The sequence below is a fragment of the Drosophila virilis genome, chromosome X, assembly GCF_030788295.1.
Source record: "Drosophila virilis strain 15010-1051.87 chromosome X, Dvir_AGI_RSII-ME, whole genome shotgun sequence".
Taxonomy (NCBI): Eukaryota; Metazoa; Arthropoda; class Insecta; order Diptera; family Drosophilidae; genus Drosophila; species Drosophila virilis.
Genome location: NC_091543.1, coordinates 788,081 through 804,002, shown reverse-complemented (window position 1 = coordinate 804,002; position 15,922 = coordinate 788,081). Strand labels below are relative to the sequence as shown.

At 40.2% G+C, this 15,922-nt stretch overlaps 1 protein-coding gene across 1 annotated transcript in view; it reads right to left on the bottom strand.

Annotated features, from left to right (window-relative positions):
• Positions 1-8,681: 8,681 nt before the first annotated feature.
• Positions 8,682-15,922, bottom strand: part of LOC6634701 (basic-leucine zipper transcription factor A) — a 32,219-nt gene continuing 24,978 nt past the window's right edge. Inside the window, exons 2-3 of the mRNA XM_032440549.2 lie at positions 9,227-10,569; positions 8,682-9,167 (exon numbers count right to left, since the gene is read on the bottom strand). Of these exons, the coding sequence (XP_032296440.1) occupies positions 9,040-9,167; positions 9,227-10,094 (996 nt within the window). The 5' untranslated portion in view covers positions 10,095-10,569 and the 3' untranslated portion in view covers positions 8,682-9,039. The remainder of the gene's footprint in view (positions 9,168-9,226; positions 10,570-15,922) is intronic.

The following is a 15,922-nucleotide window of genomic DNA, read 5'->3' as shown; positions in this document are numbered from 1 at the left end:
GATAAAATTTAATTGAGCACGAGAGCCGCAGCAATAAAGACCCTACTGTTATTGACCAACAGGTTTATTTTTGGTCAATAGGGTCGTGGAATCGCGGGTGGGGGGTGGAAGGTTGGTGTGAGAGGAGCGTGGGCAGAGGGGCGTGGCGCCATCAATATTCACATTAATTGTGCGGCTCTAATGATGCACACTCGCAATTCACTTTAAATTTAATTAATGTGCAATTTTCGCTTTTAGCTCAGTTGCCATTCACCTGCCCCTCCCCCTTCACCCTTCGCTTGCCCTTTCCTCTATCGTTCCCCCAAGTCTCGTGCTGGGCTTGTTGTTTTCCAAATTGATGAATTACGTTTAATTAGCTGCGCGTAATTGCACCACACGTTGACGTAGCCGCCGGCTTGGTCAGCTGCCCCCCCCCCCCCCCCCTCTCTCTCTCACTACTCACTGTCAGCTGTCAGCCCCCCCTCGTGCAGCCTTCACAAAAGGTCCTCTGGCTGTGGTCGAGCCGATAAGCAGCACCAGGTTTTGTCCATTTATGTCTGCATTATATTTGGCTGCAGCTGCTTGCTGGCTTTCTCTCTCTCTCTCTCTCTCTCTCTCTCTCTCTCACTCTCCCTTTCCCTTCGCTGGTGATGGATCATCTGCATAATGAGTATTGGCAATTATCTGAATGAGTACTCGTATTTGTTTAGTTATTCAACGCGCTTTTAGACGTGCCTGTTCTTATCAAAGTCGGCCAACTAGCAGCTACGCCGATATACCCTGTAAATTGCTTGTTCGTCGGATAACATCAATTTTGTCAGCTCTGCACATATTTGTGTATTTAGTTAATTTGATCAGAAGTTGAAACGCTTAACACACAAAAGCTTATGGATATACCCTGTAGAATTGTTGAAATAGAGCCGTCTCAAGCAAGAATTGGACCTCTTCTAGTCAGTATTTCCTATATAAATGGGGATCAATCGTAATGCGCTGTGAATCTTGCGAATCTTAATAGTAAGACAAAAATATAATTTCGTATAGATCTATAACCATTGATTTCAACATACCCTGTAAAATGTGTGGCATGGGGTATATTATTATCAGGAAAATCAACTTTAACTCCCGCAGAACGTATCCATTAAGGTATTTAAGAAATCGCGAAATAATTCGTGTTTTCTGAATTGAGTATAAATGTATACAATTACGGTTTTTTTTTATGCACTTGCATACCCTGGAATTTAGTTGAATGTGTAAAAACCGAGTATTTTGCTTACGTTAAGTAGAAAAAAGTCAGGCAGAGCTAAATTTTTGTCATAGCTAATTGAAAACATATGTGTAGAACCTGTAAAAATACATATAGCTTCAGAAATAGCTCGCTAAAATAGAATAAAAATAGAATAGAAAAAATAATATTCGATAGCCATAGATTGGAATTTTACATGCTGTAAGGCAAAGTAACAGCACAAACAATTGCGTGTGGCATGCCAAGGCTGTGAATACCCTGTAAAAGGATGGAAGAGAATAAAAAAGCTATTCTATATACCATACAAGTTGGCAAGTTGTATTTCTATATTTTTGCGAGCTCAGCTTAATTAAACTCATATCTATGCTGTGCTCGTAGATATGCATCAATATCGTACGCTTCAAAGGGTCTGCAGGGGGGCGGGCGGCTGCTTTGTGTAGCGAATGAAACATTCATTTAAAATCATTTAATAAATTCGCACTAAATTTCAATTCCATTTTCATTAAATGCCACATAAATTATACGCATCGAGGGCTACTGAGGTGTAACCGCTCTCAGCAGGGTTGCAGCTCGGTTTACCAGCTTTTTGTGAAACTCTGTCTGTGTGTGTGCGTGTGTGTGTGTGTGTGTGTGTGTGATAGAGAGTTTCAAGGGGGGTGGGAGACTTGGAGGGTTTGGGGCTGTCGGTTGAACCAAATCGCGTGTTACCATATTTCGTATTCATTTTAAATGGCGCGCGCCATTTGCGCATAAAATGCTTTTAATTTTTCCTACATTTGTCGTTGCCCCTCATCTACCACTCCCCCTCCCCCTCTCTCACTCTTACACTTCTCTGGCTCTGCTCTCTCTTTGCCGCCCCACAGTCACTTGGGCACATTTTCAATTCGACCTCAATAAAATTTACACAGCGCCCAAAAGGCGACAGAGACAGAGCAGCGCGAGAGAAAGGGAAAAAGAGCGCCAGAGAGAGAGAGAGAGAGAGAGAGAGATGCAGCGGAAGGGGACAGGTTGAGCGACAGGGGAAGACGTAAAAGTCGGAGACAAGGATAGGCTATAGTGCTCTATGCAGATGCACGTGGTTCAATTCGGCCTGCACTTTCGGTTACCCTGCAAAATAATGTCTTCTATTTAGATGACGCTATAATACTTGTATATAATTTGAAATAATTATATGACGAATAATCAATTAGATATACATAACATCAATAGGCAATTGCATACTACCATCTATATTTCCTAAAAATAATTTTAATATAAATATAAATCTATTTTGTGTTGCATGCAACTATGAGGTATTTATTTAGGAAATAAAAATAAAACGTTTACGAATGTAAAACAAAAAAAATGCATTGCAAATTAACCGCACAACTCGGCAAGAGCTGCTCCCAAGGAATGTATTTCTAAGGCAAAGTAAAATGTTTAAGAAATGTTTCTTCAAGAGAAAGAGCTGCATTCTTAAGACCTTGCCAGCTGTCGGTGAAACGTTTACGAATGCGACATAGCAAAGCAATAATACTTTAAGCTACGCTGCATGCGAAACATTTGCAAATATATGCTAAAGCGAAATTTAACAATTGAAATGTATTGCTCAGAGTAGACACCAGATACTGAGAATGAACTCTATTTATGCTTAAATTCTTAAGACTTTGCCAGCTGCCAGTGAAACGTTTACGAATGCGAAATCAAATGCGGAGTTAAATTCTTTAGGCGCAGCCACAATACAACTATAAGCTGCGCTGCGTGTGAAACGTTTACGAATGTAGCTCAAAGCGGAAACCAGCAAGCACCAGAGACAGGGAATAGGCTCGATTTCTGTTACATATTTTATATTCTATATACTCTATATATACGTATATAGTATATCTATAGGTTACCTAGCACATCGTGAGGGTAGCTTCTGTTGTATTCTCCGCTTGGCCAGCGAAATTTGTGAGCGTATTTTGAGCCTCTTTCAACTGCCAATAGCACACCGAACCGAGTTGTTGTTCTTGCTGCTGCTGTACGTAACTGTACGCGTTTATTTATAGTAGCCCTTATGAACCCCCTACCTTCCCCTGCTCACCCCTCGCGCTGCACAACCCCTCTCCCGCCCCTGTCACCCTTCGCATCATGGCGCTGCCCAAAAAGTGTTCATTTCCTCTTTGGCGTGTTATCATCGGCACTTCCGGCACAACGACGCGGACGATGGAGGACGACACTGATGTTGTCTCTCTCTATGTGTGTGTGTGTCTGCGTGTGTGTGTGTCTGTGTGTGTCTGTGTGTTTGTGTGTGAGCTCTACTTAAATGAATGCTTAAAGTCAGTAAGAAATGAAATTAATCGAAATGGTATAAAATAAAAGGGATAATCTTTAAAACTGAAGTTTGCATAAAGAGAACTCGACCTTGTAATGGACGTTTTTTTTCTATTGCCTTCTTTTTTTTTGGTTTTTCCTGCCCGACCAAGCCAAAAACTTGACCCCAGCTCAAGCTTGCCGGAATGCAAATACAATTTCTATGTGGCAGCAAATCGACTAGAAAACGTTGCTCACAGAAAAAACCTGTGTATAGGGTATATAGGGTGGCGAGGCTGGAAAATGGGTGAGAGTGGGAGTGGGTGGGAGGTGGGAGGCGGGGGGCGTTGGTTAGGTAAACTTTTCACTTAATCGCTTTTGCGCTGCGTTTCCAAAGAAAACAAACACAGCTAATTTGGGTTTATCTGCTTGCCAAAAGTTTTTGTCTGCCTTGCCAAGAACTCAACTGAATTTTCGGCCAACTCGCGTGGCTGGTGGGCGTAACGGTGCAGTGAGGCGTGGCCAGCTAGCTGGACAGCCGGCGAGAAGCATCTGGCCAGCAAGACGCTGATCATCATGTATTCGACATTCAACTGGTGTCTTCCACTCTCCATTTGAGTATTATCAAGTGTCATGAATAAATTACAGACTGAAACGAAATGCAAATGAAAATGTGTGTGAGTTTTTTTGTTTTCCCTTTTTTTTTTTTTTTTGGCAGGGTATACGGATTAGATGGTGCTGAGAAGTCAGCGTGTGTGTGTGTGTGTGTGTGTGTGTGTGTGTATTGTTTGTCAGTCTGCTTAGGAGCTAAGCCGAAACTGATCCGAAAGTAAGCGCAAGTAAAGCTATTGGGGTAGAGAGACTGTATGCAAATGCGCCATCTGTCGGTCGGATAGCGCAACTGTGTGCGTGTTGGTGGCAGATTAGCGAGGAACCTGGACAATAAATAAATTAGTGAACATTTGTTCTGAAGGTTGTGTATTAACAAAGCAAACTATGTTATGTTAAACATTTGACGAAGGATGCCAATTAAAATATATATGATGAGTAAACCTAATAAGGCTGATAAAAAACCTCCTTAAATCTCTGACTTAATTTAATGAGGGGCATGTAAATTAAAATATATATGTAGAGTAAAACTAATAATAGTGATTAGATAACTAGTTTAAATCCAGCTATTTTAGCCGAATATTGTATAGTTTCTTACTTTGATTTCTTTTATTATAAACAAATTTAAATATATTAAGTTTCTAGTTAAAGTGGTTTCTTTATTTTGTTTGGCATTTTTTCAACCAATTTTGAAAGCACTTTTGGACCACTTTTCAAATGCATTTGGCATATGCTTGGCAGCAGCTGCTGCTGCTGACCTCTGGCGCATTGCCGCATTTCCGCATTTCCGCACCCAAGCAGCAGGCACAACAACAACAATACACACACACACACACGCACACACACGCATCTCCTTTTCATACCCTTGCTCTCGACATAAACGCAAATGTTTTGCGAATTTTGTAGCCGCGTTTTTGAAATGCACTTGCGACATTTGACAGCTCCGACTGTCCATTTATTGTCTGGCTGCGTGTGTGTCTGCTTGTATGTGTTTTTGTGTGTGTGTGTGTGTGTATGCAATCCACTGTTGCATGTTGATTTTTGGCGGAGCTGCGCTCCATGTGCTATTGCAATTCATTCACGTGACGCCCCTCTCGTCAAACTTCTTCTCGCATCCTGCAGAGTCGTAAATAAATTTGCATTTTTGTCAATTTTGATGGCAGCTACACACACACACATGCACACACACACACACACACACTCGTGTGAACTGAATGCGTGCAAAGTATGCTAAGTTTATTCATTTACATATGTGCGTGTTTGTGTGTGTGCGTGTAGGTGTGTGATTGTTTGAATGTGTGCGAGTGTGTGTGTGTGTGTGTGTGCCTATACAGGTTTGTATAATCGGGACATTGACGCTGCAACAGTAAATCTGTCAGGGATCTAATTCAAATTTGGTATTCAACACTCTGCGAGGGTTCAGGTCCTCCAGAAAACAAACGAAAACCAAGAATTATTGGAGGTTTCTCTTCGATGGGGAGGGGGGGGGGGGGGGAGAATAAAATATACAAATTGTATCATCCAAGAAGAGAGAGAGACTTACAGAAAGAGAGAGAGAGAGACAGAGAGAGAGACAGAGACAGAGAGGGAGACAGAGAGAGAGACAGAGAGAGAGACAGAGAGAGACAGAGAGACAGAGAGAGAGACAGAGAGAGAGACAGAGAGAGAGAGGGAGAGAATCTCACAGTCGATCATCAGCTAGTTGCAACACGGCGTTGCCACATCGTTCGCCGTGTAATCGGCTGGCAACGGCGGATTTCGATGCTGCGGCAACTATTTGATGTCGTTGCGGCATGCAGCACAAGCTTGCCCCAAAGCGCACCATAAGCTGTGCCCATGCCCCCTCCTCCCCCACTCTTTAACCCGCCCTCCCCCATCGTGGAATGCCGGCAATGCGGCTATCCTCTGCCCGATGCAGGGCTATGCGGAGCGGGGATGCTGCAAGCGAATGCAGGGTGAGGGGGCAAGCGAGGATGGTTAGCTGGGGTGTGGATTGTGGGCTGGTGGCAGACGCGGCAATGACAATGGCTGCAAAATGTTGTTGTTGCAACAGTCGCAAAGTTGCTGACTGCGTTTTTGTTGGTCAACATTTTGCCGTCATTTTTGTGGCTGTTGTTGTTGTCGTGTGTGTGTGTGTGTGTGTGTCAGTGAGTGTGTGTGTGTGTGTGTGTCAGTGTATGTGGTCATCTTTCTCTTTATTGTTGCTACCAAAAATTAATTTGCATAATGGTGCACACACCCACAAATAGACACCCATACATACACACACAACACACACAACACACACAACACACACACACACACACACATAGGGGTGTGAGATTGTTAGTTTATTCGTTTGGCAACAACAACAACAACAACAACCAACACAGCGGAAATAATTACAACACACAACAATCAAGCAGCAATTGCAATTTTAATAAAATGTGCTTAAATTAAAATAAATATAAAATAAAATAAAATATAAAATAAATAACAACTAAATTTGCTTTGGGTTCTTCTTGATTTAAGAAAAATGTGTAACGCATAGAAGGAGACAGCTCCGACTCGATTTTGGAATTAAAATTCTTTTATTTAAAGCCGATATGTTAAGATTATGTAACTGTAGCTTAGCAACGTTTATCTGCGTGAAAGCGGTGGGTCATGGAAATAGTAGCTTTGCTTAAGGATAGCTTAATTTAAATGTTTATATTACATGTGAATTTAGCAAACTTGTCGCTCCGTCAAGAGACATTGAACAGGTGCGTCTTTTCTCTATACTTTCTTTCTATATATCATATGGCTGCCATAGGCACGAACTGTCGGAAAGTTGTTGCTTGTATGTCTAGGTATTCTCCATTTTACCAGATGTTTTGTGAATTATTATATTATGGATTATTATATACTGGGTATTATAATTCTGTCAAGAAGGCATCTCCGAACCTTTCGTGTGAATGCATGCCCTTATAAACTGAATGCAGTATAATATCCGAATACTAAATTCTAGAATCTTATTTAACCCAAAGAAACAAGCGCATATTCATATTCCAGCTAAGAACTGAGAGGTAGATCTTTAAATTTCTTATTTGACCCATAAATAGTTTGAGTTGTTGAGTATTTGGTTCATTATCGATTTGGGGCTTATTTTCGTTGAGTTTCTGCAACTTTTTGCACTGATTTCATTTCATTTTTGTTATGCTTGCGGATTTTTGATAGTTGCAACAAAATTTCTGAAAGTTATTTCAATTAAATTCGGACCACAACAGCTTGGCTTGGCTGAAGGGGTTTTCTTCGTGGGCTTCTGGAAGGGCAGGGGGGGGGGGGGGGGTTGCAGGAAGAAGAGAAAGTAGAGCGCAGCAAAATTTTCATAAAATTTTTCATAAGTTTTCGTTTCGGTTGCGCTTAAGAATGTTGTAAATATTTTTGCAGCTTGCCTCTCTGTGTGGTCATTTCACTGCACAACAAACCCAGCAAACACACACACACACACACACACACACACACACACACACACACACACACACACACACACTCATACTCATGGACATGGGCGGCACACATATGCCACTTATGCTATTCTTGATGCTCATTTCTGTTGCTGCAAATTTTCCAGCAGCATAAGCATAATTATTTTTAATGCGGTCCACAAGTTATTTTATTTTATTATGCATTATTTTTTTTCTCAACTCACAATAGACCTGGCCACAACCAGCCCCAGTTTTCCCAGAACACCTTTCGTTAGCTATTTAAACGCACGAGTTTAACAGGAAACTGGCCAGAAACCGGCTAGGCTCTAGCTTTTTTTTCACTTTTCGGTCCGACTGAATCCACGGCCGAAATTGGAATTCGAAAAAAACTCTTCTAAGCAATCGAAACCCTATGAATAAAAATCTAAGCAAAGTTCATAATGCTAAAATTAAATTTGATTTTAGTATGAGATATTCTATTAAAAGGGATTTGATCTTGTTAATCGAACAAGACATCATTACTTGCCAGTATTATATTTTGACGCTGCTGAAAGTATGCTATAGAAATAGTAGAACAGAGCTATCGAAATGCAGACAAATGATAAATAAATAATATTTATAAAATATTAATCTGATAATAAAAGGCAAATGACTTACCATATAATTTAAATATGCGCTCGAGTATTTTCCAACTCTTGTGCTTATTTTCCTTTCTTTTTATGCCTGGAATATATATGAAATATAGTTGAGATATTAACTTTGCCATGCAAAGCAAACAAAAATATATAATCAATAAAATTATAATAAAACGTATATTTTTATAAAGTCAACAAATTATTTACATTGGTTTCTTTAATAAAAAGGCGCAAGTAATATATTTTTTGATTTCTGCGAAAGAAACACAATCAAAAAATCATATAAAATTACATTTTAATAAAACAATAAAATACATCAATTAAATGCTATAAATGCTAACGAATTGGCAAAGTACGAAAGAAAATTCAAAAATTATATTTCCGAAGATCTTATGTACTATGTATATATATATATATAAAGAGCTGGGCTCCTGTAGTTGAGTATAATTAAAATATCATTAACATATATATATATATATATATATATATAGATCTACATCTACCTACTGTATAGTCGAAGCCTTTAGGTTTGATTTATTTGGGTTTTGTATAATTAATTAAATAAGGAAAAAAAGTAAGCCCAAAAATTGTGTTTTTTCAAGGTGAATAATATATAATATGTGCAAAGCTGGGCTTCAGGGGCTGGTCTTAGTTAAGCTAAATTAATCATAATTAAATAACAACAATAATAATAATAATAATAATAAATAATTTAAATGCATAGAAAGTAATATAAGCCTAGTGTGCCTACAAATTGGGCAAAGGGCCCAAAAAAAAATAATGCGGCTTTTGGTGAAAATTGGGCAGTGGAAGTTGTATGGAGATTTTTTATGCTAACTTCCTTTTTCTTTGGATTTTACTGCTGTTTCTTGATCAAACGTTCGCGATATTCATCAAGCGAGATTTTCTTTTTGGCGCAGCCGACAGTCGTCTGTTTGGGCAGCTCCAGGGCAGGCTTCAGCTGATGTCCGCCGCCGCCGGCAGCTGTTGGGATTGAGGTCTATATTGAAAGCGGGGGCAGGAACTGCAGCTTATGTACTTACATGGCGGTGTCTTGGGCAGATAGCGTCTATAGCATTCCATGGGCTCCACCAGATACTTGCCGCGTGCGGCGGCGGAGGTCTGAGCGGGCGGTGTTCCGGGTGCACCTGCACCTGCTGCTGCAACATGTGGCAACTCCTTCTGTCGCTTCACCGGGACATAAAGCGGCTGATAGTCGCCCAGCTGGCAGCCCTTTAGCTTGGCCGGCTTGTGCACCCCGACAGCCAGGGGCAGCCGCAACTGCGACTGCGTCGGCGACTGCGACTGCAGCTTGGCATCCGTGAGGGCCTTGTATTTCTGGTCGACAATGCGCTTGGTGGGCAGCTCGAAGTTGTATGCTTGCCACATGTACTCCCATTCGAGCAGCTCGGCGCGCTCATAGTAGCTATTGGCCAGCTGTTCCAGTGCAAAGACGCGCGGATTGTTATCGATGCGCAGTATCAACGTCGGCTCCGTGCTGGGTCGCCATTTGCCAAAGCCCTGAATCTGGGCGACACGATGGCCGCCAGCGAAACGGACGCGCACAAAGCACGCCTTGACGAGACGCTGAAAGTCCGGACGTTGCGATAGGAGCTGCAAAGTGCGGCGCGTCAGGAACAGCTTGTGCAGATTGCTCGGATCCTCCACAAAGTTGCTGAAGCTGCGATTGCCCAATGCATTCGCCAGCTGCAAGGGCAGCGGCAGCGGAAGGGGCAGCGGCAGTGCAGGTGTGGGCGGCGGAGGTGGGGGTGGCATCTGTTCGAGCAGCTGTTCCTGCTCCTCGTCCTGCCGCTGCTGCTGCTGCTGCTGCTGCTGCTGCTGCTGTCGCATCTCCTCCTGCCACTTGTGGCACATGCGTTTGCGCCATTTGTAATCCATGCTGCCCGACATGATCCACACACAATTCGAGGGGCCGACAACTTGCTCGCTGCGCCGATTTGCCGCAACTGTCAATCTGTTGCGGTTCTCGGTTCAGCAGAACTTCGGCTCGAGCTGAACAATTCGAGCAGCCCCGCCTCCTACTCCTCCTGTCTCTCTCGCTCGCCGGATTTGGCGAATGATCGGTTGGTCTGTCCAAGCGCAACTCCAAGTTGTTAGTCCAAATCCAAATTCAAGTCCCTCGGGCTTCAAGTCTTTCGTTTTTATTTTTATTTTGTTTATTATTATTATTTTTATTGTTTGTTTTTGTTGGATATCAGGCTGGGCGCCAAGCTCTCGCCTGAATGTGCTTACATGATAAATATTTATAATAAATCCGAATGCACTTTTAGCCTGCTTTGCAAATTTATCAAAATATTTATCAATTGTGAGTTAAATGCGCCCGAACTTCAGTTTTATGACTTGTTGCATTCAATTTTTGATTGGCCTAAAAACAACAAGTACAGAGACAATCAAATAAATAAACAAAAAAAAAAGAAAACAACTAAGGTAACTCTGAAATACTCTCCGAGTCATTTTCTTTAAGGTTTGCGGCGTGAGAGGTTTGATGAAGATATCTTAAGAGAGAGAGATAGAGAGATAGAGAGAACATCTTACATCGTACCCTTCAATACCAATATTAATCAAGACATATTTTTAATAAGGTAAATTTAAGTAGATAAAATCGAACCTGTTCCAAAAGATCGATAAATTTCGATTCTTGACCTTGCTTTCTCTCAATTACCGCAAATTTCCAAAAGAAATATGCATATATATATATATGTATGCACACTTTTGTATCCCATCCTTATTATTTGAAAAATCCATATAGATCGGACAATAAACACCAAAGCGATGAGAATAAAGAAACTGTGTGTGAGTGTGTATGTGTGTGTGTGTGTAAGATTGAGAGAGTTGTTAACGCCAGTTTGTAGCTGCTTTTAGGGGCAGGGTATCTCCTAGTCGGACACGCTTAGCTAACTATTTAAAATGTAGTATGCTTCAAAGTGCTGTAAACTTTTGCAAATTATTGTAAATGATTTCGATACCCTGTAAATTAGTATGTTATGCTTTGTTTTGCCTTGTTTCGCTTGCTTAGCCTTTGAGCTCGATTACAGGGTAACTAAGACAAACCTACTAAATATATTTTCAATTTAGTCTGCTTCAAAGTCCTGAAAACCTTTGCAAAATATAGTATGTGATTTAGATACCCTGTAAGTTAGTATGCTCCGCAGTTGATTTATGCTTTATTACAGGATATTTGCCCCTAAACATAGCCAGGGACAAATTTCGATTTTGAAATATCGATTAATTTCGATATTTCAATAAACCCAAAAAGCGCAGCGCTTCGTAACCAGCGCGCAGTTTTGCAGCAGGCAGCTTTTGTGTCGGTTCGCAGCTTCCTTTGATTTTCTTTCCTTTTGAAATGATTAAATTAATTTTCTTATGCAATTAAATTAAATAAAAGTATTTTCACTGCAAAATAAAATTTCAAATTCCACATTCAGTTTGGATTGCAGCCTTTGGTTATTTTGCTGTCTTGAAATGTTATAAACAAAGTTTTGTTTATTTTTGGCAGCTATTTGAACCTTTCACTTTTGGCTTGGTCGATTCTCTTAACTATCTATTTATTTATCCCATTTTCCGTGTCAGTTTGCAGTCGCCGTTGCTGCATTTGTTTTTAATTATGTTTAGTTTTGGGATTATTTAACAAAGGGTTGTATGCCCAACAAGTGCACGTGTGTGCGTGTGTGTGTGTGTCCATAAAACTGTCTCGACTTACACACTTGAGTGTACATGAGTGTGTGCGTGTGCGAGTGTGTGTGTGTGTGTGAGTGCGACATGAAAGAGCAATGTCAGCAATAGGACAAATGTCAGCGCCGTTGCCTCAACGCACATTATTTCTGTGGCTGTAAGGAGGTTAACAAGGTCGTAGGGGCGGGGCGGGGAGGAAAGGGTTATGGAAAGACGAAGAGCAACATTTTTGGAGTACGAGCCGACGGAATGCATCTCGTGCATTGGAATCATGTGCTTCATGCTGCAGGATTTTGGTGTCAATGCATAAACTGTAAAGCTAGGAAAGACGCGAGAGTACGACTTTAAGATACCCTCTAAAATGTATTGCAATAGCTTATTGCGTTATGTGCGAAATATCTGTAAAGTAAAATTGCGCAGTAAAGTGCACGACTACAGCATACCCTATAAAAACATGTTTGGTCTATTAAATGAATATTGCGACTATGCGTTACCCTGTAACATATTCAACAGAGCAAATGTGCGATTCTACACAACTTTTTCCTTGTAATGATATACTCACTATACCCCGTAAGTTTCCTTGTTTTTAAAGATGTTTTGTAATGTAATCCCCTTCTCTTTATCTATGTTGGTTTCTATTATACTATATACATATATACTTGTTGTCTTCTTTATAAGCCTTAGCTACCCTGCAATTGCCTTTATGCATTTTGTATACATTGTAATACGTCCAATTTGGCATTTTTTGTGGCTAAGAATTTGCACTACCTGGACAAAAGATAAGTTTGAAGATGTTTAAGCCCCTGTAACCAGAGTCTTAAGTCTTTTTTGATAAATGTGTCTTATATTTTTTATATATCCCTCGTGTACAGGGTATACATATAACTAACTAACTGAAGCAATACAGAATAGTATAAGGGGTGAGGGGGGTCTCAAAAGTTCATAGGCGCAGACCGAATGACGACTTGGCTCGATAGTCGAGAAAAGTGCGATACACACACACACACACATGCACACATGCACACATGCATGTTGTTTTTTGGGCTTGCTCCGGATAGAAATAGGGCCGTAGTTTGGAGAGGAGGAACGAGGGTACAAAGGGTTCGTGTTAGTCAGCTGCAGTGGCGGGGCTTGCCGCAAAACGCAGTAAAACGCGCGCATATTTATAACGAAATGCTCAATTTAAATTCCCATCAATCTTGGTCGAATGCCACACACACACACACACACACACGCATACATGCACGACTTAGTGGAGGGTGGAGCTTGAAGGTTTTGCTATTGTCTGTGCGGGAAATGCCTCGCATTGCCGTCTGCACATTCACAATGAAACGTGCACAATTCAAGTGCGTGGCAGAGGCTCAATGCTGCTTCTTCGCTTTGGCTGCGTTTTATTTTAAAAGGGGTTTGAAAAAATGACGTGCCAGCAACCGGAGCGTTAAATTAAAAAATGCTTATGCAAAAATAGAAAATCAAATAACGCCGATAATTCCAGCCACAACTGTGGAAAAGGAGTGGAAAATGAGTGGAAGACGAATTGCCTTTAAGCATAGATTTCGAGAAATGTTCAAAGTGGAAAATGGGTGAAAATGAAGGAAAAGTAAAATTGTAATGAGCAAAATAACAAAAAAATTTATGAAAACAGCAGAAAATGGTTTTGTAGGTGTAAAAGAGAGTTAGAACTGATTGCTGTACTAGAAGATACCCTATAGAAAACAACTACTTGTCTAATCTAAAATGACAACATTTTAATGAGAGATTTCGAAAAACGCTAAGAGTGGAAAATGGGTGGAAATGGAGAAAAAGTAAAATTTTAATAAACAAAATGAAAATAAATTGAATAAAAAAAGCAGAAAATGGTTTAGTAGGTGTAAAAAGAAGTTTGCCCGATCTCTTAGAACAAATAATTCAGAATTCGCAGTGTTTGCCGTACTATAAGATACCCTACAAACAATCACTTGTCTAATCTAAAATAACCACACTTAAACGGGAATTTGAAGCACTTTGCTCCAAGCTTAATTGAATGAGTTGATTGATATGTGCGGTCAATGATAGGTGAATGACAATTGTGCGAGCACCTGTTAAATAAATATGCAGTTAAAACAAAGCTTAGAAATCGCAAAAGCAACGCATCAATTGGTCAACCACTCTAACCCTCGACTCCTGCTCTCCAATATAAACACTCTCTGCATATGGCATATAAGTATATTAATGCCCGATGACCAGACCAGCGCTGGCTTAGTAATTGAAATTGAAAATTAAATTGTTGCAAGAACAAAAAACAAGTGTGGAACGAAAAGAATAAAATAAACGAGTAGCTGCCGGCAAATACTCTTCAAACTGAGGCGCTTCAGTAACCAGCTGCAAGCGGTGGGAGTAACGAGTACCGAGTGCTGAGTACTGAGTACTGAGTACTGAGTACCGAGTAACTGGTACTCCAGGTACTGCTGCACCGGCAGCAAACCACCCGCATTCAACACACACACACGTCGCATTTTTTCATTACGGGCTACGCACACAAGTGCCGCACTTGACGACTGACTGCCAAAGCAGGTGATGGTGGGCGGGCCGGGATGAAGTGGGGTGGGTGTAAGGTCCGTCACTTTGATCTACGATGCAACAGCAAATGGACACTGGGCCAAGGCTGCTGGGAAATAGTGCAGAATGCGAGCTCTAATGGCTGAATATACACTTAAAATTATTTCTTTTTATTTTAAATATATTAAAAGAAAGGCATAAAAAAGAGTTATACGAGAAATTTCATACACAATGCGAAATGTATCGGAATTGTAGAACACAATTTGACATTATATTTAAAGAGAAGTTAATTCTAGAGATAGATACAGATCGAGAGAAAAAGAGAGAGGAAGGGAGCGTGAAAGTAACAAAGAGAGAGAGAGAGAGAGAGAGAGAGAGAGAGAGAGAGAGAGAGAGAGAGAGAGAGAGAGAGAGGGTGAGCGCGTCTTACCCACGAGAAGTATTTTATTTTATTATAATAAATCTTGGAAGTGCTTTGAGAGAGAGAGATAGTCTTAATGGTGAGAGTAAGAGAGAGTCTTACTAGCGAGAAATATTTTATTTTACTATAATAAATCAAAGAGCTTTCAAGGGAGTTGCAAAAATGTTAAGAATAATAATAAAGCTTAAAAAAATTAACTGAACTTTTAAAATCGAAGGAAACTCTTTATATATTTGAGGCATATTGAAAATTGAAATTTTTTATAAAGCACAATTTATATTCAATTAGCACTAGATCGAGTCAAATATTGTGTGTATAACTTTTTGAGCCACTGTGCCACATGGATGGACATTAAATGTCTGTGTCCAGTGCAACTGGCACGTTTGCTTTTTGTATTTTTGTTGTTGGCATTCTCCTTGTTCTGGTAGCTTTTTTTTATTTTATTTTGATTTTAGTTCTCTGTTTTTGCAGCATTTCGTTGTGTGTTTATTTTGCACTTTGGCGTCGCAAAGTCGCGACGCTCTCAAATCGAATTGACGAATAATGTTTATTGATATCTGCTGGCTTAGCATTTAAGACAATGATAACACTGATGATCACACCGATGATAACGATAATAATAATAATGTTGATGATGATGATAATAGGTTTTACATAGGCGACGTTTAATTTATACCATTTTAAAAACATACAAGCTTTTATCTGTGGGGAAAGAAAGTGCGACCATGGAGCTCGATCTAAAGAGTGGCACGAAAGTAAGGAACAAAGTTAACCTGGAAAAGTAATTAGAATAAATAACAGACTTGCATAAAAGAATTATTATTGGTAATCAGCATATTGCTATCGGTATTTCTTATGTTGCATTGTTGCAGTAATTATTTTATTTCTTATGAGCTAAGAGTTAAGAGCTATATATCAGCATTACTTTCAAGGTTTATTGAGCAATATGACCAGCGATATGGTTATCGATAGACTTAGCTTGTCATATAGATAAAACTACAACCAAACTAAGGCAGTTATGTCGATTATTTAAGAAAAACCTGCGACTATTACGTAAATCTTAACGGATTTCATCTCAGTTTATTTT